The sequence below is a fragment of the Meleagris gallopavo genome, chromosome 7, assembly GCF_905368555.1.
Source record: "Meleagris gallopavo chromosome 7, MGAL_WU_HG_1.1, whole genome shotgun sequence".
Lineage (NCBI taxonomy): Eukaryota > Metazoa > Chordata > Aves > Galliformes > Phasianidae > Meleagris > Meleagris gallopavo.
Window position 1 is genome coordinate 36,037,034 of NC_139410.1, and position 22,583 is coordinate 36,059,616.

At 40.9% G+C, this 22,583-nt stretch overlaps 1 protein-coding gene across 13 annotated transcripts in view; it reads left to right on the forward strand.

Annotated features, from left to right (window-relative positions):
• Positions 1-22,583, forward strand: part of PKP4 (plakophilin 4) — a 64,683-nt gene that overhangs the window by 12,216 nt on the left and 29,884 nt on the right. For 5 of the 13 annotated variants that reach the window (XM_085228090.1, XM_085228092.1, XM_085228089.1 and 2 more), the window contains exons 1-2: positions 14,512-14,624; positions 18,594-18,731. Coding sequence is in view for 3 of the 13 variants with exons in the window: in XM_085228085.1 (XP_085084211.1) it covers positions 5,601-5,726; positions 14,512-14,624 (239 nt within the window). In the remaining 10 variants the exon portion in view is untranslated. Of the gene's footprint in view, positions 1-5,595; positions 5,727-14,511; positions 14,625-18,593; positions 18,732-22,583 lie in introns of those variants that run through there. The other 8 variants (XM_085228091.1, XM_085228088.1, XM_085228093.1 and 5 more) reach the window with 3 other exon arrangements.

The following is a 22,583-nucleotide window of genomic DNA, read 5'->3' on the forward strand; positions in this document are numbered from 1 at the left end:
TTTTATGTGTAGTTATGGAAAAGTATAAAAATGAAGTTTGCCCAAATTTGGAAGGGAGAAAGAGTTCCTCAGTATCCTATTGAGAGGATATTGACACAGTTATTATCATTGGTGTTGTCTGATACCGGCTTTTAAATGTTATCCTTGTTGGTTGTTTTGCTTTTCATGCAGTAGCTTCGGTATTTCAGCTCGTAATCACTTTTCTCCCTTAGTCTCTGTTTTATATCCAAGAACCCACAGATATTTTTGCGTAGCCTCAATTGGACTCTTGTGACTTTTCAATCCATTCAACTTGAAACGTGGTGCACAAAGCTGGGTGTGCTTCTTTAACTTAGCAGACCAGGAAGGCCGCTTAAAAGGCTGAAATTCCTTCCGTATGAATTTTCTGACTGCTGCATACTGAGCTGTGTATGGTACTTGTGGATGTCTGTTTCAGAGAGATAAAATTACTGATGCTATTTAATGTAACATTGACCTGACTTTTTCCAGAAGTGACCTGACTTTTTCCAGAAGTGCCATCAGAAAAAGAGGTCTTCATGCATGGCAAAACTTCTCGATCTGAGTATGCCTACATGGATATGGTTGAGTGCAGTTTTTAAGTTTCTGGCTTGGAAAATAAAGAATTGCTTAAGTGTAAAATTTCAAATTAACTTGTGTGTAGAAGTTTGCACATGGAGCGTTCTTAGCAGCGCTGAGTTTTGCTGTGCCGTTCTGTTTCAGGGAAGCATTAAGAGTAAAATGCTCAGCAGTTGATGAAAAATTTGTTTTGTTAAAGGTTCTTGCTAATCCATAGCCATGATTTTTGGCAGTTATTCTTGGATAGCACAGACTCGGGCATATGGCGTTGTTATGGAAGTTGTTTGAGCAGGAGCAACCGTCAGTCGCCTTAAGGAACTTGTAAATGTATCCCAGGTAGAACCAGAAGTGTTTTAGTTACACGTGGTGTGACGTTTGTTCCGAGCAGCTTCATAGCCAGGACTGAGAATGTTCCAACACAAAACTGAGAATTTTAAATTAATAATTGATGAATATCTTTGTCATTTGATAGTGTTTGGGGAAAAAAATGCACAAATCTGTCTGTGCCACTGTATAGCCATCCTCCCCCTCAGTCTGTGCCATGGTAAGACCGGCCTTTATCACTCCAGATAAATCTGCTCTTTGGTTTTGCTAGTCTGTATAACCAGTTCTGAGCAGTGTGCTCTAATATGCTGTCCTAGACATCACTGGCCCCAACTACGCAGGGCAGCACAGATGTGGGATGGTCCAGAGGAGGGGTGCAGATCTGAGGTCTGTGTCATCTTAAAGGCACAGGAGCCTTGATGGCTTAAACTACTGAAACTGTACTTTTTGCCAAATGGCTTGTGTGAAACAGGAGCGCTCCTCAAACATCCTTTGGATGGTAAGAATTCTTCTTTTTTGAGGCAAGCCGCAGATGGTGCCTCAGGCCTCAAAGATGCGATCGTAACCAGGCGTTATTCAAAACGGCCGTCCGCTGTACCTGTCTGATCTCTTCTGTTCAGTGGTTGGTTTGAAAGCTGTAAAAGCACTCATGTTGTGAGCGTGTTACAACTGGATATTTGTGGATGTAGAATCTTACCTGCTCACTAGAATGAAGTTGAAGTATGTTGCCATCGGCCAAAAAAAAAGACTGTCTTTTACTAGGAGCTGTAACAAATACTCACCCAAAAGCTGGAGTGACTCTTTAAACATTTTTAAAAGAATGTAGCACCGGATATCTCTTAAACTTAAATGGACTTAGAGAGAGAAGGATGAAGGAGAAAATATATCTTGGAAAGATAAAGAAGAAAAGGCTAACTTTAGCAATAAGATAGTAAAACGATCCGCATCTCTCAAGTCGCGTATCAGCTGCACAGAGGTCTCTCTTATTAATGAAGAACTCAGTTTGTACAGCTGTTCGACCATTTATGCTGTCATTTCCAAAGTCAATTTCTTCCATGTTTTCGTCGGATAATTAAATCCATTTGCACAAAACTTGTGTACTAGCAGTGTCCATATAGAAAGGTCATGTCTTAGCAGAATGCTTAGCTTTCTGTGTGATATTGGAAGGATATTGACTCTTGCTGCGCCTGGAAATTTTAAAGCCCTTCTTTTTTTTGTAGTGCTGAGATATCTTTTATATAATCCACTTTTTTGTTGCTTTTGTGATCTATGCAAGTGGATAAATTGTCGAGGACTTTTAGTGCTAAGATGTTGCTTGCTGTTTTCTTGTGTTTCTGCCATGTGATACATACTGTCAGACTGTACTAGTTGGCTGTCCATAAGAATTGCATTGTCTCTTCAGCAGGAATTGCTTTCCCTTTTATTGTACTTTGACTTCAGGTCAGCAGTAGGAGGCTCAGAAACAGGGAACAAAGGCAAGGAGAAAATTCAAGAGAATCATGAGAATAAGCCAGGCAAGAGGAATATGAAAGGAAGTAAGGAAGAAGCTTTGGGGGAAAAGTACCACTTTAACTTCTTGCAGAGAAAATAGAAAGATCTGGGTTCTCCTGTCTGCACCCCAAGGACAGGGATTGCTCTCACAAATATGTTGGATATTGCTGTGAAAATGGCAGGAGGGGCAGTGAAAGGTGGGGAGCAGAAACTAGAGAGAAAGAAGATTTGATGTGTGGGTCCCTACTCTCAGTCCAGTGATTTCTCATATTTCTTCTTTCTCTTCAATCACGTCTGGGTCCTTCCTTTTGTCAATGATTATATGGCTGCAAGATCAGCTGGGACAGAAACATACCACCCAACTCCTCCTCCCACCTTGGGAGAGCGGGGGAAGGAAGAACAGAGAACAAGCGTAGCTTTGTGTTGGATCAGTTCAATAGACCTATTTGCTTTGCAGCTGTTTAACTATTTGAACAGACACAAGAGAAAGAAATACCCATTTTGGCAACTTAGAACTTAACTGCATGCTTGGAGGTCCAGTGGGAAAACCAGGACTGGCAAGCTACTAAAGAGAACTGATGAATCTGCTCCGCCGTGTGTGCTGGGAGCCAAGGAGTCTGCTGCTTTTGTAGGCAAGGAGAATGTCTAGGAGCTTGTCAGGATTCAGTGCTTTTGTGCATCGGGTGAACAAGCTAACTGTGCACAGTGGAGGCAATAGGCACCCTCTGCAGAGACAGTTTACTCCAGCAAGTCCAGGCAGTTGTCTCCACTTTGTTTGCAGCAACCCATCTTGCTGCATGGTTTTATGAAACCGTTTAAGGAGCTTCCATAGTAAAGAGGAAGGGAAGGCTGCCATTTTTCAAAAGCAGTGTAGGGTATTTCAGACTACAGACTTCAAACTGAATGGCTTTACTTGTTTTCTTGCTTGCTTCTAGTTGGGAAATCCAGCCGACAGCTAACGGCCACCATTTCTGTTCTTCTCTCTTTTACTTTTAAGTGGAGGACTTCAAGCTTAGGAGCAGGCGTTAGGAATTCAGGTGAGGTCCTTCCCTCCAGCAGCACGCCGGCGCTGTGCTCTGCAGGCCGTGGCCCCTGCCGCTCCGTGCTGCCCAGCTGCCCCAGCAGGCAGTGAGCATTCTGCTGGGTGAGGTGAGCTGTGCACCCAGCTGTGTGTAGGATCCAAGCCAGCAGATGGCTCGTCTTTGTATCAAGGTTAGAAAGTCGATTACTTTGCCAAGGAAAGCATTAATTGAAAGGGCAGCAGTTAAAACAGCTGTCTGTCTGGTAAGGTATATCTCTCTAATGACACCTCTTAGCGCTGAGACAGATGTACGTTTAACCCTGGTATCGTCATTAGTAATTAATTTGTTTACTGTTCATCTGATTTTTATTAATACGATCGCAATGTATGTTTTTCCTGATCAGGGAAACGTCTGTACCTTCCACTAGTCCAGGTGTCCGTTTCCTTGACTGCATTGCTACAGAAGTTTAGTACAGACGGTTGGCAGGGTATCTAATTCAGTGTCACAGTGGGAAGTGACCAAACAAATTATAGAGGAGAAAAACCAGTGCATGTTACGTTGTATTTTTGTAGAGACTTTTAGTTGGTCTGAGTTTAAGCATTCATGTGGACACTGTACTTGGTAAGCCGTGGATGTCATAGCTTGACCTTGTCACGCTCATCTCTTCTTTCTGTTTTCCTTTGTTTTTTTTTTTCTTTTTGAAGTAGAGAATTACTGCACTTTTCTCCCCCTTCTGCCTTAAAGGGAAGAAAATCAAGAAATCTCTTTAGTTTGGTCGAATAAATGTTCACTGATTTTAATGTTTTAAGATATATCTTATCTCTGGTAACCTATAGTTGAACCTTCAGAAAGAGCTGAAGATGTAAAAGCGTGACCACTAAATATTTAACTCAGCTAAAGTTACAGGCATGTATAACGCTGTTTAATTGAGAAAGCAGTGCTGCATCTCCTAAATTATGTGGTTTTATTTATTAGCTGCCTGTGCTTTGTGTTCCTCCTGAACCCAGTGGGTGCCCCGTGGTTGCAGTTCAGGTCAGGACACGCTGGGATGTGTCCCACACTTGTAACTCAGGAGGGCTTTTGAGGTTCGGCCTTCTGATCTCTTCACAAATGCTTCTAAATTAAGGAAGAGCTTGACTCTGTAGTTTCATTACTTCATGACATGCTTGCAAACTTAACAATCCATTTAGCAAGCTGAAGTGCTGAGTTGTAGTCGTAAAAGAGCTGCAGAAAGTGATTTAAAATTTCGGGTAGGACCTGGGCAATCCAAACGTGTTCCACAGGTCTTTGGGCCACTATGGCTCAGTGAAAGAGTTGACTCTTACTTAAAAGCTTACTTTTTTTTTTCTTCAGAATCTTAAGTAGAATCTGTTGCGTTGGCTCTTCAAAACCTTTCTATATAACCATCAGAGCACTTTGTGTTACGCCTTCTGTAATGCTGTTGAACTGTTTCTCCTAGAAACAGGGGTCTTTGACACTTCAGATGTGTGTCAGGCTTAAGGTTAGATTGCGGCGTGGCTGCCTTTGTATTAAAAGATTGAAATGGATAATAATGTTCTTTCAAAAATAGACACGTGTGGGCAGATACTCCTTTGTGATACTTGGCAGGCCAGGTAGTATGTAGTGTCATGTGTAACTTACTAGGTGCAAACGGCATGATAGCATTTTGCGTGTGTTCTCCAAGGGTAAGTTTGGCACCAGTTGAGAGAAAGTCACCTTCAGACTCAGCCAGGGGCATTTCAGCACAGGGTAAACCTGCCTGGGCACCTGGAGGTGGCACTGTGGCTGTCGGCCGTGGGCAGGGAGCAGAGGCACGTCACAGGCAGCAAGAAGACGGGATCAATACAAGCATAATACCAGCGTTCACTTTACCTCCTGGATTTTGCTGCATTTAATTACTGTTACAATGTTGTATTTTATTTAAAATAACTTTTAAACATCGTGCTGCCTGGTAATGTCTGCCTGCCCCTCATGTTCTGTACTTCGCTCTGATTTCAGTTTGTGAAGATGAAGCACAGTAATAGCATAGTACTCATATCAACATGCATTAACATTCTCTGCCATTTTGGTTAAGTTTGAAAAGATTTTAGAAAAAATGAGAGTATGTAATCCTGAAGACTTTTATTTACTTAAACTTCCCTGGCAAAAAATGTAAACTATTTAAAAATGTTTTTTATTGCAGGCAAAATGCCAGCCCCTGAGCAGACCCCAATGGTGGAAGAAGGGCTGCAGACAGCGCAGGAAACTTCCACCAGCCCAGGAATGGAACCGGAGACTACTGCCACTACCATTTTAGCTTCTGTAAAGGAACAGGTACGTGCTTGGTTTTAGTAGTTCAGAAATCCGCTCTTTCCTACATTGCTGGAAAGAAACATTGTTTCTGAAATTTATTTCCTGCTATTAGTGTAGTGTATTTTATAGGTCAGATATTAGAATCTGAAAGGGATCATTTAACTGCAGTAAAGAGAATCATCATTGTGGTATTTGGCGCCCATTGCAATGTGTGCACTGTTACAGATCAGATTTGAGATGCAGGTTTATTGTTTAAGCAAAAACGTAGGGAAAATAATCCACCAACATTGTGGAATTGATGCAGTACTGAGATCCAGACCCTTTTGTCCATTGTACACATTTGTGTGCAGTGTTTTACAAAGAGGCATACTAAACTAAAGATTTTGTTGGAGGGAGAGGGAGGAGGAATAGAGAGAATGGTTTGGGTTTCACTGTCAGAATAATAGGCAAACATCATCTCTCTTGGTTTAGTACATAAATTGTAACTTATAAATTTCAGAATAAATATGTTTTGGTGTCTGTTTTAGACATTTTAAGATAAATTGCTACCCTGATAAATTCAACCCTGAGTGTAAGCACTTGATACGTTATTATTTGTCCACCATTAATATTAAAAAAAAAAAAAAGAAGAAGAAAAAAAACCCAACAAAACCGAACAAGAATTAAATTGTATGGTCTGGATACAAACAGATTTGGTACCTGTGGAACCTTCAGTTTTAAATGAAAACTTTCTGCAAGATGATGAAACTTGGATCTTCATTTTCGTGGCTAAATACTTGTTTCAAAAGTTCTTGAGATGGAAATTGGCAGCCTGTTCATTTCTCAGTGGTATTGAAACTGATCTTCCAGTGTTAAGGAAATTAATGCCCGAGGCTCTCAAGATGTGAGTAATCGCAGTCAAATGGGTTAAAGTGATCCTGAGTCACCTCATGTGAAACACTGCTGGTCTTGTGATGTCAGCTTATCACAAATGTCAGTTAGAATTCGTTAGCCAAAAGTTTATTTGTGGTGATTTGAAGTTAGTCCATTTTCTTTTGTTGTGGACAAAGGAAAGCTTGAAATGGTAGCTCAGATGGCGAGTTGCACTGCAGTAAATGACAGCACTGCAATTCCTAGTGATCACCAGCCAGTAACTGCTGGGATTGCTATCCAGAGGTGCTTTTGTGCAATTTTAATGTAATATTGTTTAAGCTGAACATACCGTCATGACAGCATTCCCTACACTGGATTGATACAAGAAGTGTATATAAAAAAGGCAGTTGCTAACATATCCTTTCTTACCCAAAAAACATTTTTTTTAAATCTTTCACTTTGAGAAAAAATTGACATGGAATTTTTCTTCATTTTAAAAAGGAGATTAAAACCTCTTCTCATTTTCATAAAAAAGACCATTAATATACGGACTATTAAGTTACTTCATTCCGATCAAGAGGAACAAAAAACAAAACTAAAGTTGTGTTTTTGTAGTTGGTGAAACACAAACATCAAAACTGTGGTCCAGCTCTGTAAAGACAGATAGGCATGTTGGAATGGGTGGAAGGAAAGTCGTGCTTCACCCTTGGAAATAATGTGAAGGCAGTAAGAACCAAACTGCAACTTTTGGTATTTTTTTCTGTTGATATTAATTACAGACAGACACTGACATGTTCAACACCCTTCCTGTATGGCAGAAAGCCCAGAACAGAATATTTTCCAGTGCAGTTATTTACTTTATTAAGCTTGAAAAGAAGCTAGTGTGATGTTTACTATGGCTCAACTTCCTTTTAGTCAGGAATCTCTCTTTATTTGCAGTGGATCTGGTATTTGTACAATAGAGCTGCCACACCTTAAATTCATTGCTTCAGAAACATTTACTAGACTGGAACCACAGTTCAGGGAAAAAAAAATAACTTTATTCATTAAACTGAACCAAATCTTAATGTAACCAAAACTTTTAAAATTACTGCAGTAATAGTTCTGAAATAGGCAGGTACTTTTATTGAGTGACTTTGTTACGCAGTGTCTGCCACAGTGGCATGTATGTGACTGTGTAACAAGTTACGGTAATTAATGAGCCCATTAACCTGACAAGCCATTTCAAATAAATTCTCCATTTGTTTCTTTTTTATATGAGTGCAAATCAGCTTAAAGCAGCCTTGTTATCAAACCGCAGCCTGAGCTTTGAGCACTCCCCTCATTGAGACAGAGTTGTCAGGCAGGTGTCTGAGTCTCTTGGCTGTATTTCTGGGGAGCAGCCATTGTCACCAAACATTAATTGAAGTGAGCAGTAGAAGAGTGAAGAAAACAAGATTGCTTACAACTTTGTCTGTGCTCTTCTGACACAGCCTGGTTTTTTGAAACAAAAACGCATCTCTACAAAGTATACGTGATGCCCCTGCTGCTGTCACAGCCTGGCAGGGCAGGGAGGATCGTTCTTTCACCAGGAGGAGCTTCTCGGCTTGGATGAAAATCGGTGGGAACTGACTTAACAAAGCTGCATTTCTGGTAGTGGATTTCCTCTTTGAATGCAGGGAATTTCTAAGTGTAGTGAGGTTGTAGTGTTTCTTCTGTTAATAGTTGTATGGATTTGAGGGTGTTTGGTTTCATAGCAGTACTAGGGTTTGGTTTTTTTTCTTTTTTTCTTTTTTGTTCAGTTATTTGTTTTGTGTTTAGGGGTTTTGCTTTCCTTTTTGGAAATACAAAGGCAGCTAGCTGTCAGCTACTTCTCCGGATGAAACTATAGATTACTGAAACCGCTGCCATTTTACAAGTGCAAGCTTTGTGCTACTAAATTTAAAATGAATTGCTTCTGAATACACAAGATTGAATGTGTGACCAGATGGTTTAGAATTTAATTTCCTGCTTAGTGATAGTTTTCCTTTTCAGTGATTGGGCTGAGAGAAGAGGAGGTCTCACAGGAAGAACTATCCATGGCTTCGGCTTTGAAAAGTAATGTGAAAAAACTGCATCTAATTTCTCTGCCAAGGGAGAAGCAGTTACAGCGGTGGCAGATAGATAAAACATGTGTATATATACGTATTTGTGTATATATATTATCTTTTCCTTGTTCTAGTTGTTTTTGACACTTAAAGATGGACAGCTTTTCACCTTTTCCTTTTTAAGTAGGTGATAATAGACTGAGAATGACTGGATGTGCTTGTAGGTGTGTAATCATAAATCTCTTAGGGTTTCTGAAGTGTTTTTCTAGAAGTGTTTAATTTCAACACGTCAGTAAAAACATTTCATTTTCTAGAACTACATTGAACCACATACTAAGAAACATTCTAAATTTTAAACATCTAAATTTTTTTTCTTGCTTCTTTGCTAAGTGCAGTATTAGTTAGATGGCTCTTGAGATTCTTTTCCTGTAGCCTTCACTGTTTCTTCTGATGAGAAATTCCCTTTGAAGAAGGGCCTGCCTGAACCTGTGAGTGCCCATGAGGTATATTAGAGTAGGTCTTGTAAGGCTGTGGGATTACCAGCCTCTGCTGGGCAGCAACTGACCTCTGACCAGCAGTTGGCAAACAGTGTGCTTAGCTTCAGCAGCAGTTTAAAATATCCTGCATTGTAACAAGGTTTTCAAAGAGAATGCTGCTCAAATGAAGTCACTGAATACCTCAAGAGGCGTTCTTCCTTTCTGTCATTGACTAAGAGTACTTTTGTATGAATTGCTTAAATTTTGATCCCTCTTCTGCTAGAGCAGCACTAAATTGTTTTACCAGGCCAGTGAACAATGCAGGCATAGAAGTATTAAGGGCTTTAATGGTCTACTGCTGTTGAATACAGAGTAAGTGTAATCAGCCAATCATTGTAGCAGTGTGATTTCACAACCTGTAATCTGTGATTCTCTTTACCCTGCCCAATTTTTATTTTTTCTATCTTGTATTTTGGAAGCTACTGAGATACTGAGAGCGTGAAAATGTGGTTGTGTGCATGAGTAAACCTTTTTATTGAAAACTTTAAGTCTGATCTAATACAGTTAATTAAAAGTTTAGTGTTGCCTCAGTAGACTGTGGTAGAGAAATTCAAATATTGGGTCACTGAAGTACAGTATTCAAGTTGGGACAATATTTTATTCAGTTCCTTAATCTATCTCAGAATTACAGCAGGTGTGAGCATGCAGGACTCCACATGGATTGTATCGTGAAGAAGGTGAAAATGAACCTAATTGCGTGTGTCCCCTTCTTTTCTGCACTTCTGTGTCCTAGAAATGTCCAAAATGTGGTTGCCTTTCTTTAGCACCATTCATACCTTCACAGGCAGTGAGAGTTGTGTGGGTCTGTGTTGTATGTTGAAGCTGACCACGAAATAGTAACTGCTGGGTAGAAGCATTCCTTTCAAACCCTGGCTGTGTTTCCGTAGGTTGCCGGCTGTTTGTATCGACTCAAACTACTGAAAGAGGCTCAGCTGACATTTGGCAATTTAAACAGCTTAGCATATCACAACGCTACTGCAGCTCGACGTGGCATCCCATCCTGGCCCTGTATTCTGCCACAGCTTGTTTCAGGTACCATTCAGAACTGGTAGAAAGATGCTACAAGATGCATCTCCCAGTGGCATCAAGAGCATCGTATCTCTGACATTCCAAGTGCCTCATCCTGGTCTGATGAGTAGGGCTACATGAGTACAAGTGTTGTCTTTGTGCTACTGCTGCTGATTCTTGCATGTCTCTGGAAAGCCTTCAGTTAGCCAATTGGACTTCCCACCCTTCAAATAAAGCTCTAAGTTACCTGTATTTTGCCAGAGGTCTCAAATCACAACAGGAGGAGTGGGGAAAAAGGTTCTTTTTATTTTTCAACATTATGAATCTTGACTCCTCATTCTTATCCATAGTACTGAAGGAGAAAAGTTCCTGCTGAATGAAAATAAGGTCATCATATCTCTGCTACACAGTATTATCATGTAATTACACAACTGCTTCTAAATCTCTTATTGTCCAAAGCTAGCAATAAGAGAATGAGGTCTTTATGTCAGTCAAACAAATTACATTCCCATTACTTACCTGTTTTCAAGTATTTGTTTTAATAGCAAGCAGCATGTGTTCACAGTTTCTTTTTGGTTGGCAGGGAGCCACAAGCTTCTAAGAGGAACTCATCTCTCAAATGAAGACAGTAGTGTGTTTTCAGGATTGGTAGAAATTGTCTCATCTGTGGTTTCTGGCAGCAAAGACTGTAAAGTGACTTGTGTGAGAGATTGCAGTATCACTGCAGAACGATTACTGCTTGGCAGCAGAGCTCCTAGCTCTGTTTTTGGTCTGCTATGGTATACACTACAATATCAGCACCCCATGCAAGGTTTGCCTTCTGCCTCCAAGAGGAAAGTTACAGAGTTCTGGAAGCTTGCCTGCCTGCAGTCAGTGATTGTCTTTCCGTAGTATGTTTCTTGAACCACGTGAATGCTTCCTCTCCCTGAAAAGTCACTAAAAAGATAGCTTTTTTTTTTTTGGTTTTATAAAGTGACTGAGTAGTTACTGCTAGCAGATATTACTGATACTAACAGAATCGGTACTTTCTTCAATTTTGGGAGAAAAAGATAGCTCTGATCAATGCATTATAATGGATGTGGTTCAGAAGATTTGGTTACTCTTTCATACAGTATGGAAGTCTATGCTATCATCTGCGTGTATAATTTTAGTATTCCCTTGCCACATAGATGTTCTACAAACAAAAACAAGCATATTCTTTATTTTACTTGACTCCTGTCATCTTGTCGCAAGCCAGTGCTATAAAAATTAGTTCATTCTGACTTTGGTCTAGGCCAGCAGCACCTTGTGTTGCCAGCTCTCCCACTCCTTTTAGAGCAGCTGGCTAGAGAAACAAATTCAAATAGTTTCCTGCAACAAATAGTGTATTACTGATAGGCACACAGTATTGGTAGGTGTTCTTTCAGAGTACTGTTCTTTTCAGAGTATTTCCCCCTTCTCCCTAGTTTGTTGTTATCAGTATATGACTTGCATTTAAAATAATAATTGCAAAAGCTTTTTGGTTTTGTGTATTCTTCTTGTTTATTCTTATGAAACTGACCTTGAGGTCTAAAATGAAGGATAAATGGTGGTTAATCAAGCTTAAGAGTAGGGGCAATGCAAGTGATATGAAACAGCCCCAGTCCCTTTAGTTCCTTTAAGACCTAATAACTACAGTCACAAATAGCGAAGTAAAGAAGAGACAGAAGTCAGCATCCTTGTTTCAATGTAAACTTTATTACTTCATTGGAACCACAGGATTTACATTTATTGTAAATCTGGGCATTTTCCACTAACTGATGATGGGTTGGTGAATTGGCTTTTAGGTATGTTTCATCTGTATTAGGACTGGACAGTAAATTGTCACGTATAAATTTCTTTGGCTTTGTTGTTTAATACACTCTTCTATGTTTTCTCTCCAAAACTCAGACTGCCCAAAAGAGCTGACAGGCTGCATGTGTCCCTCTTTGGTATCACATGGAATTGCAGCAGGCTGGGGCCTGGGATCAGACTCTGAAGACTGGGTCTGTGCTATTCAGTGCCACTGCACGCTGTACAACCTTTCTGGTAGTGCATCCTTCCTTCCCAGTAAGATTTGCTGTGGTCCACATGTTGTCACATTTATGATACTTTTTGCATCAGGTCATGGGATTACAAGGACTTTGCTTCTGAGTTCTGTTCAGAAGAGATTTTAAGAAAATCCCAGGTTAGGGTGCATCTGCTTCCCCTACCCCCGTGGTTTGTGTATTTGTTTTCAGGGAAAGGTAAATGATTTTTACTGTAAGTATGGAACTATTTTGAAATCAAAATGCTTTGTGACATGGAAAAAGATTGGATGCCTGGGTTTAGGGAAGGCCAGGTGGGTTTTTTTTTAATGGTTATTTTGTTTATCTGAGCCCAAATCAACCCGAAGCCATTTCAAGGTTCCGAAATGTCACCCTGATTAACAAAGCAAGGTATGTTTTTGCTTCCAATAGTGACCTGAAGTTGGGTTTGACCATTGCCATCCAGTTAGACCTCTGCTTTCAGCTCGGCAGTATGTTGCACTGTAAGACTGCAGTTTCTCAGGCTCTCTGAAATCCATCTCAGTGTTTTCTTGTGTAATGTTTTTAAGTTTTAGGAATGTTGTGAATGTTCAAGTATTCCTTTGTTAATATTTGATTAGGAGAGGGGAGGCGTGTCAAGTCCGTGAGGATGCTCGTCCTGTCTGATTATTGAAGAGAGTATTCTGCTCTGTCGCAACTGCCGGAGTAGAGCAGCAGCAGCAAAGTGCAGACTTGTTCTGTGAGCAGTGCTGTGTCTCGTGGCAGCAGTGGGTGAGCTCTGCGTGCTGGAGGCAATGAGCTTTGCCAGCCAATATTTACAGTGTGGGGATGTGTTTGTTCACTTTGGTTACTGAGAAGCGTTTGAAACGGTCTGCAGTGATGTGTTCCTGCTGGGAGGGGCACTGGGTTCTCGGTGTATCTTTAACCAGCCTGTTTGTTGCACAGCACTCAAGTCACACCTTCAGAAGGAGACTTCTTTTTCTTTAAATTGTTGTGTTGAGCAGCATAGCCTTCAGGTGGCTTCCTGAAGAAATCAGTGCTAATTAACCTTGTATTTGGAGCTTTCATGAAGGCGATCTCACTGCAGAAGTCAGAAGAAACCATATCCCAAGTCCCGCAGGATGCGTCCTGCTTTCGTGGTATCCATTCCTGCACTCTGAGCTCTTTGCCTCTGGGGCTGGAGATGGGAGCCATATATGCATTGCTGAGCCACGCCTGGTCTTACTCAACAGATGCACAAGCAGCAAAAAATAGAGAGCTCCTCAGGGACCACTAAGGAAAATAAAGTGTTTAAGCCTCGTTCTGTGTGATGTAAGGTGTGGAAGAATTGTTTGCATTAATTATAACCCATGAGTGAAAGTGACTCCTCTGGTATGTCAAGGCTAGCAACTAATATGTAATATAATTATGTGATACGCATTTATCAGGAAAAGCTTGTTAGTAACTCACTTTTTAAAATTAAAGGAATACTTGTATTTCATATTTCAGTGATTTTCAATACTTATCAAAGCATAAAATAGTGATGTTCATCTAATTTAAATAGTATTCAACAGTTCATATAACGTTCAGGGAATGGAGAATATGATCTTGAAAAATAATAAGGGTTACTCTGATAGAATCCTTATCTGTAATTAGCAAACCCTAACAGTGGAGTAAAGCTTCCCTAATACCCCTTGATGGCAGCATAGATTTCAGATTATCATGTTTATAAAGCAGTACTTCCTGGTTTCATCAACACAAAAAGATTCTGAGCAGCTGCTTGTATTTCCCATGTCTTTCTGGGAGCACAACGTTGCAAAATAAAACTGTTCTGGCTTTTATGAAGGCTGAGTTTTGGTACCTTTGACCAAGAAATATAACAAAAGCTGAACAAAATAGCACATCTCTATCCTCAACCAATTTCAACTAACAGGCTTTGAAATTTTGAATAAGAAGTCAGAAGGTAATGTAGCTTAGGATTTGAAGCTTTGCAAGTGAAAAGGATAGAATGCAGTGTTTTCCAGTGCAACTCTGTTTTAAACAAAACTGAAGACTTTGTAGGCACCAAGTTCCTTAAATTGACAACATAAGCAGATACCAAACATTTTAGTTCTGGAAGGAAAAAATCCATAAATGCTTAAACGTGTGTCTTTTTGTAGCAGATAATTAATGTTTGCATGAATCACTGATTTTAAGAACCATTAAATTCCCACTTTCATCTAGTAGTTCCACTGAGGAAGACTCCAAAGAAGTAACGTGACTGTGATGAAACTCATTATTTTTCAGAATTAATCCATACCCATTTTTTAACATCAAGAATGCTTTTCTTTTGAAATTTCAGGAACTCCAATTTCAAAGACTTACCAGAGAACTGGAAGTGGAAAGGCAAATTGTGGCTAATCAGCTAGAAAGATGTAGGCTTGGAGCAGAATCACCAAGTATCGCCAGCACAAGGTACAAGTCCCAATGACTTCACTTTCATACATCCCATAAGTTAAAGGGCCTCTTATGTCCTGTATCCGTGTATTTCCACTATCAGCTGTTCACTTCCATTAATATCTTAAGTACAAAAGTATAGATTTGCTATTATGAGTTATGAGTTATGAGACAGTTCAAAAAGACCTAGTCGTTGATTACATAAATATAAAGCTTTAATTTCTCTTTAAGTGCGTTGAAATTTGTTTTTAAGATTCAGCCAAAGAGAAATGCAGTAGATTTGTAAATATTAGCACTAACAGTGCTAGTTCAAAGCAGTTTGTTTTTCCTGAATTAGTTACTTGGTTTCATCCAGCTCTTCTGAAATCCTTTCCTTCCTCTTGTTCCTTCCTCTCAGGAAATACCTTGCTGTAACATTCTTGTTAGCCCATTTTTGGCAGTGAGAAACATGCCTAATACATTTAATGTGTAATGACAATAACTTTAGCAAAGTGTTTAATATTTCAGCTAAAATGAGTATGCTGCTTTATTTATTTCCAATTTCTTAGCAAACTTCATTTTCTTATGAAGCAGTTATACCTCATTTGAAGATAGCAAGCTTCATTTTGACATATGCATAGCAGATTTGCTCTGAACACTATAATTTTTTTTCTAGATAACTTTGTTTCTATATTTTTTCAGCAGTAAACTCAGGTATCGTTATACAGTGTTTCCTTCTGGGATCATAACAAATATTTTCACAAATCAAATGAAAAGTTATTCCTACAAAACCTTAAGAAAGTGGGCATGATTATTTGCAATAAATAAATAATCCTTTGCACCAGCCAACACAACTGTTTTACTTCATCATAGCATTTAGCTTACGTTTCATTTGACAGTATTGTTCCTGGCATGAGAGTTTCTATTTGAGAAACTTCAAAGTACTCAAAAATATTCTTTGGACAAGATTCCTGCTTTATACCCTTCCTGCTTGTCCATCTTTCCTCTAGTTATTGTTCAGATTTTGTTTTGAAAGCTTAATTAAAAAAAAAAAAAAAAAAAAAATTCCTACAGAAGAAAAAATAAAAAGCCTTTGTTGTTAATTAGTTGTGAATGTCAGAAGGTCCAATTTCAGTGAATCTTAGTGAGTAGTATACAAGGAAAATGTTTTCTATGCCCCAGTCTAGAGAATTTGGAGAGCAAAGAGCACTACATAAATATGAGTGAGATGTGTGTGCAGTTTTTAAAATTATGTACAATTACTGAGATGTACACAGAGTTGAATACCATACAGGTATGACTTAGACAGGCCTGAGTAGTGGGCCCAGGTGAACCTCATGTGCTTCCACAAATCCAAGTGCAGGATCTTGCACCTGAGTTGAGACAGCAGCCCCTACCAATACAAGCTGGGGAATGCAAGGATTGAGCGCAGCCCTGCCCAAAAGGAGCCGGGGTTCTGGTGGGTGGAAAGCTAGACATGAGCCAGCACTGTGCCCTTGTGACCCAGAAGGCCAACCTGATCCTGGGCTGCATCAAAGGTCAGCGAGGGGATCCTGCACTTCTGCTCTGCGCTGTGAGACCTCACCTGGAGCACTGCATCCAGATGTGGAGTCCTCAGTACAGGAGAGACACGGAGCTGTTGGAGAGCGACCAGAGCAGGGCCACAAAAATCCCTACGAGGACAGCCTGAGAGCTGGGGCTGTTCAGCATGGAGACAGGAAGGCTGTGAGGTGAGCTGAGAGCAGCCCTGCAGTACCTAAAGGGGCTGTAAGAAGGAAGGGGACAGACTCTTCAGCGGGGTCTGCTGTGACAGGACGAGGGGAAATGGTTTCAGACTAAAGGAGGGGAGATTGGGATTGGATACAAAGAGGACATTTTTTACAATAAGTGCACTGAGGCATTGGCACAGATTGCCCAGAGAGGTGGTGGGTGCCCCATCCCTGCAGACATTCAAAGTCAGGCTGGACCAGGCTCTGAGCTCCTGATCTACCTGTGAGCCTCCCTGTTCAGCGCAAGGGAGCTGGGCTACGTGTCCTTTAGGGCCCCTTCTGACTCAAATGATCCTGTGATCTATACCTCTGTCATTTACCACGATGGTTGTTACGGTTTGGTATACAATCATTAGTTCTTAGTTCCTTTCTTTATAGCTAAGCTGTGTCTACTTATATGAAAAAGTTGATGAGAGTTTAGGGGGAGAAAATATTAGTGCATAAATTGGTTTGTTATATACTTTTGTATGAGTATGCTTGAGGGTCTCCATAAGCTCTGCAAGCACTTGTTTTCAGGTCCGTAAAATGTTGTTAATGACTGTAGAAAACATAGACATTCTAAAATAAGGATGAATTATATTCGTATAAAAAAGCACATCTGTATGTTCATATACATATATTTTTGCAAGCACCCTTGTATTCTGACTGCTGTTCTACCTTTTTTAAATTGTCTTATGTCATCTGAATCTAGTCCCAGAAAGAAAAATTCTGTATTTGAATCAGATTCTTTCATTTCTTGATGACCAGCTGCTTCTGGTAGAGTTAGTGTTCAAAAGAATTAAGGTAAAACAGTAGTTTGGAGGAGTTTCAAAGCAGGTGAAAATGTAATGGCAAAATTTATATCTTAAAAAAATATCGGTGTGTTTCCTCAAAGTAAGTGATGTAAATATCTTGCTAAGGCTGACAAGGTGACAAGTAAATATGAAGAGGGCACCTGAAGCATAAGAAAGCTTGGAAACTGAGTACTTAGTTGAAAGAGCAAGTGGGAATGGCTGACAGCCTGCTCAAAGACCCACACTGACTTTGAGCACTTACACAGCAAAATAATATTCCATCTAGCCAATAGTTTTCCAGTATGCGCTTATCTAAAAATAAATAAATGAAAGATGTATATGCTGCCTTGTTTTTACCATTTGTTCAGTTTTTCTTCCCCCGAGGAAATCAGTAACACTTTGTTTCAGAGATAGTGCTTTAATCTTCTTTAATGCGGTTAAAGCGGCTGGGAGCGTTTCATGTCAGACATCCAACTGGAGGCTGTGTTCACCTCAGTTGTGTGGCAGTGTCTCTGATGTTCTTGCTTCTAAACTGGATACCTGCAACACTATGTTGGCCTGGGGACAGAGCAGCTTGCAAAACAGATGCTGTCCCCCAGTCGTGGTTACTTCTGAGCCCATCTGGTTGTTGCAGCTCGGGCTTTAAGGTGTTCTACGCTTCAAGTCATCCCTCTGAACAGCTCATCAGCCTGTTGCAGGAGTACCAGCTCAATGGAAGTCATTGTAACAGCTGTGGTAATGGGGAAGTACAGCTCCACAGGACAGAGCACACTCCATGCAGAAGTAGGCACCATTCGCACGTCCATGCCTACATCCACCCTGCGGGTTGGCACAGGGATGAGACTGTAACGCTGTGAGCTCACCCAGGACTGCTGTTGCAAAAGCACGGTTTGTTCTGTTAGTCCTTCAGAAATATGTTTGTTGCTTTATTACACGTGAACAAAGGGAAGCAAACAAATGGTAGTTTGCAGTTTAGGTTTGTTAGACTGTTGCCTACCTGCCAAATAACTACAGTCTAGGTGCCAGCCTCACACAGCCATAGCTGAGTGTCTCACTCTCTTAAGAGGGGCGTGAATGCTGACAGCAGCAACAGATCTGCACATACTAAGGAACTGCAATGTGATGGGTAGAGGAGCAAGAATTAGATCATCTGCAGCCCTGAATTAAAAAATGTTTTTATTTTTGTGTACTTGTGGATTACTTGCCTGTTAAAATGATTTTATCCCATAATTATATTTATAAATGGGTATTTTGCTCAGCCTTTGTAAGATATTTCATGCCATCCTATATGTTTTGCAACATCTTAAGAGACTGAAGGAATACACGGGGATTAGAGTTGCATGTAAGTATTAAACGTTTTTAATGCATTATATACAACGAAATTGGAAATGACAGAGTGGGAAAAACAATACAAAGTTTCAGTTTTATCTTCTTATTTTTTTTGTGTCGTGTTATAACATGCACAGGTTTCTCTGAAGAAGCCACTGTGATGTTCAGCCTCCCATATAATACAGCACTGCAGCTAACTTTCCGTCTGTAGCGTTACTGATTCAGTCGGACTCAGTCCTGGGCTGCCAGGTGTGCTGGAGTACGTGCTGATGCAGGTAGATATCAGTGTGTGTCAAGGGGCAGAAGTCAGACTCTCTTTGTAAAATGCATTGTCTGACCTCTCAGGTGGGACTTTGCTGTGTGACTCTCAGGGTCGATTCCTCTCCCTCTTTTCATGAGTCATCATGTGTAGCTCTTGAAAATTGTGTGGTTTGAGGAACCAAAAGGCTCATAGTTATTAATTTAATTGTAAAGTATTAGACTCATTATAGCAGCTTGCATTGAATGCTTAAAAAAAAAAAAAAGTGCCATAAAAGGCACACTAGGCTTGGTCATTTAAAGAATCCAGGCCCTTTTGGCAGTGTGCTTAATGGTCAGAAATGAACACTTCAAGTACTAAATAAACTGAATAAATCACATGTGAGCAACACTGTGCTTACCTGATGTCTTCTGACTTCTTGAAACTATCTATTTACAGCTTTCAGGATGGTTTATTTTCTCTGCTTTCTATATATAATACCTTTTTTCCAATACCAATTAAAGCACAGTGTGAGCTCTTTGCAATAGTAAAAATATTCCAAAGCGATTCTGTAGAGTTTTGCACTCTCTAATTGAACACTGATCATTTTCTGAGAGACTGCACACTGCGCTTTCGTGCTCAGACATCGGTTCTCACGGAGTGGCAGGATGCTTACAGGCAGTGTCAGTAGAGCAGGTGGTTTCTGCTTGCCAGGTGGTGCCCCGTCACGCCGTGCTGGGAGCTCGTGCCCCCCAGGAGCGGTGCTGCTGCCACGCTTCCAGCCGGGCGCCGGTCCCGTGCCCGGGGTGCTTGGCGATGTGCAGCAAGCGGCGTGTGCTGACAGCACTGCTCACTGCTGAGCACAGCCCTCCGTGCAGACACTGCGTGTGCGTGGGTACGGCCTTCGTAAAGCCTGACGTATTTGATGGATGTATTTGAAATTGCTTGCGTGTATGATTCCCCACATTTCATGGCACATTTTGAGCACATTCCTCAGACTTTGTAGTTCTCATTAAGGTATTATAAATCTTCTTTTATCTAGCAGTAGGGTTTCTGTCTTCTATATTATAAATAATTGCATAGAAAAATAAGGATTTTTCATTTTATAACTCCTTGGACTGTAATGATATCGTGACATCGTTTCCCGAACATCAGAGTGGACTGTTAGCCTTGTTTGTTCTCCTGGTGGCAAATCAGTGTCACCATCTCCTGCTCTGTCAGTACCAACTGATTACCCTCTGAAATGCCCTTACTTCAGAGCTGTCTCAGGAAATGAATCCATTTTTTCTATATTCCATTTCCCAAGTAGAAAGAATAACAAGAATGGAACCATTTGCTTCTGTAACAGCATCAGCAATTTTTCAAGATTTTTCATGTTTTCTTTGAAACTTACTTCCAAGTTACTTTTTTGAGTGGACAGAAATTTCCACTGCCCTTCTACTTCTGCAGTTTCTTCCTTGCTACACATAGGACTTCAGGTTTTTAGGTTGTTCTGGGCATGAAAATACAATAATCATGCTTGTAGGCATTTTGTTAGTGTTTAAGGTGGGCATAAAACCTCCGTTGTGTATGAGATGGTCAAAAGATTCCCTTCTTTGCCTACAAAGTTCAGTTACCTACTTGAATTATTCCCGGGTGTTGAATAAAGTAATATCATCTCCAGATTTCAGTACTCTACATAGAGGTTCTTATACTCTGCAGCCAGAATAAATTCTGGGACTCTTCTACAGATAATTTTTGTCATTAAAATGTAAAAAGTAAGTTTTTCTAATCTCACGGATTTTTTTATTTCTCATGACTAGACACATAACTGTGCCATAGGCTTTGTCAGAGGCTTTGAAACATGGGAGCAAACTGATAGGCTTGCTGCTCGCTGTCTGCTCCGACCGCAGCTGACCAGCCTGGGCAGGTTGAAGAGGCAGGCCGGTCTTTCCCAAAAGCTGTCTTGGCCTGCTCCTATCACAGACACTTGAGTGTGTGTTCCTAATTGGGTTCAGGTAACTAACTGAATCTCAAATATCCAGCACGTTCAGTACTGCAGCTCCTTTAAAAGTGGCACTGGAAAAAGAGCTGCTTTCAGCAGGGCTGGGGGTGTTTTACCATTCGGCAGAAGCCCGGCCAGCAGCCAGGGCCATCCAAGCACCACGTCCGTCAGTCCCAGCTGAGGGGCAGCTCGGCGGCTGGGAAGCTGTTCCATCCCCTCGGAGGTGTTCTGAGGATTACGCTCGGCTCTTCCCTGGTGTTCTGTTTCCTTTATCTTCTAATTGAATGGATGTGGTTTCTTGTTTTTTTTTTAATTACATTTTTTTCTTTTCTGATAACTGGAGCAATTCAGGAACTGCATTGTTCTTAGGTTTTTTTAATTCTGTTTTGTTTTCTTTTTCTTCTCTTGAAACTTTGCTTTGATGTTCTGTTTACCCAGAAAAACAGATAACGGGGTAATTTTCTTGTTACAGCTCTGGTGTGATATGTTTGTTGTCTGCTTACACAGACCATAAGCATTTTTGGAGGTCTGTCAGAGTTTTGAATGCCCATGAAATGGAGGAATTTTGCTTGTTATATAATTTGATTTCTAATTTTCAAATATGTAAAACTGTGGTTTAGCGATGAGCTGCTCTGTGGTAAATTGAAGAGCAATGAATTAATATTGACTCGAGCTGCGTATGTGAACACCTACTGTGTTCTGCAGTCCTGATTGGGCTGTGAAGCTGGGCTGTTCTCCTGTGAGCAGCCACCTGCACACCACTTAGCTAAATGAGGCTGGCCGAGGCCGCGTCCTGGCTGTGCAGTGCTGTGTGCGGGGCCGGGCTGGCGTGGGCAGCGCTCGGCTTCAGGATTCAAACTGGAATAGCAGCACCTTCCAGTTGGTGGCCAGATTTGGGTGCAGTGCTCCAGATAAGGCCTTCTAAATTCCTACCCAGAGCACGAGAGGCTTGCCTTTATCAGCTGAAAACCCTCCCAGCAGCTCGTAGTGCCACTTGCTCTCGACACGCTGGTGGCAGAGCTGCTGGGTTGCACGTGGGGTGTGAGGTGGCTGTGGTACAGCAGAGCGGGCGCAGCGCTGGCGTGTTGGTGAAGGCAAGAAGGTGCCTGTAGAAAAGCTGGTGGAGCTGAAAAACCATCTTGAAAGAGTATCCTTTGTTAAAATGTTACTGAGAACTTGTGCTATCAACAAAAGAATCAAAACTACAAAATCTCATTATACTTATTTTTTGATTACTCATTACTAGTAATGTTTATTACAGTATATAGAATTCAACGTATACATTTTTTTTTCATCTGCCTCTACCAGGAATTTAGTTATACGCAGCTTTAAGCCCTCATACTACTTATGAGTGTGCTCCTGATGTAGGTATTTCACATGGCAGATGAAGGACAGCTAGAGCATTCTGTGTGAACAGACACGAAGTGTTGGCTGGCAGCTCTGGCCGGGCAGTAGGCTTACAGCCCTGCAAATAAAGCACTTCCCCTGGGCATCAGCAGGTGGGATAGCACAGCTCACATCGACACAGAGCTGAACTTTGGGGAAGGTGGTTGTTGGTTGTGTAAGTTATCCTCGTTATGCCCACAGGTTGATATTTGTATGAATCTGTTGCTTATCCCGATTGGCGAGGAGTTTGGATTTGTTCATCTTTGTGTTTAGTGATTCTGACACTGGAGCTGAGTTCTGGAGCTCCTAACTGCAAGTTTCGCACTTCCATTCACAACAGCATTGTCTCCAGAGAATGTTCTTTGTCTTTATAGTGCAAAGTACATATCCAGTATTGTTCAAGTTGCTGTGCTCAAGTATTGTTTATAGTTGGTAGCGCTGGTAGAAAAGTACAACAAATAATGCAGAAATAGATGTGTCTTATCCAACAGCCCCGTTGCCTGCTGATACGTAGGCATC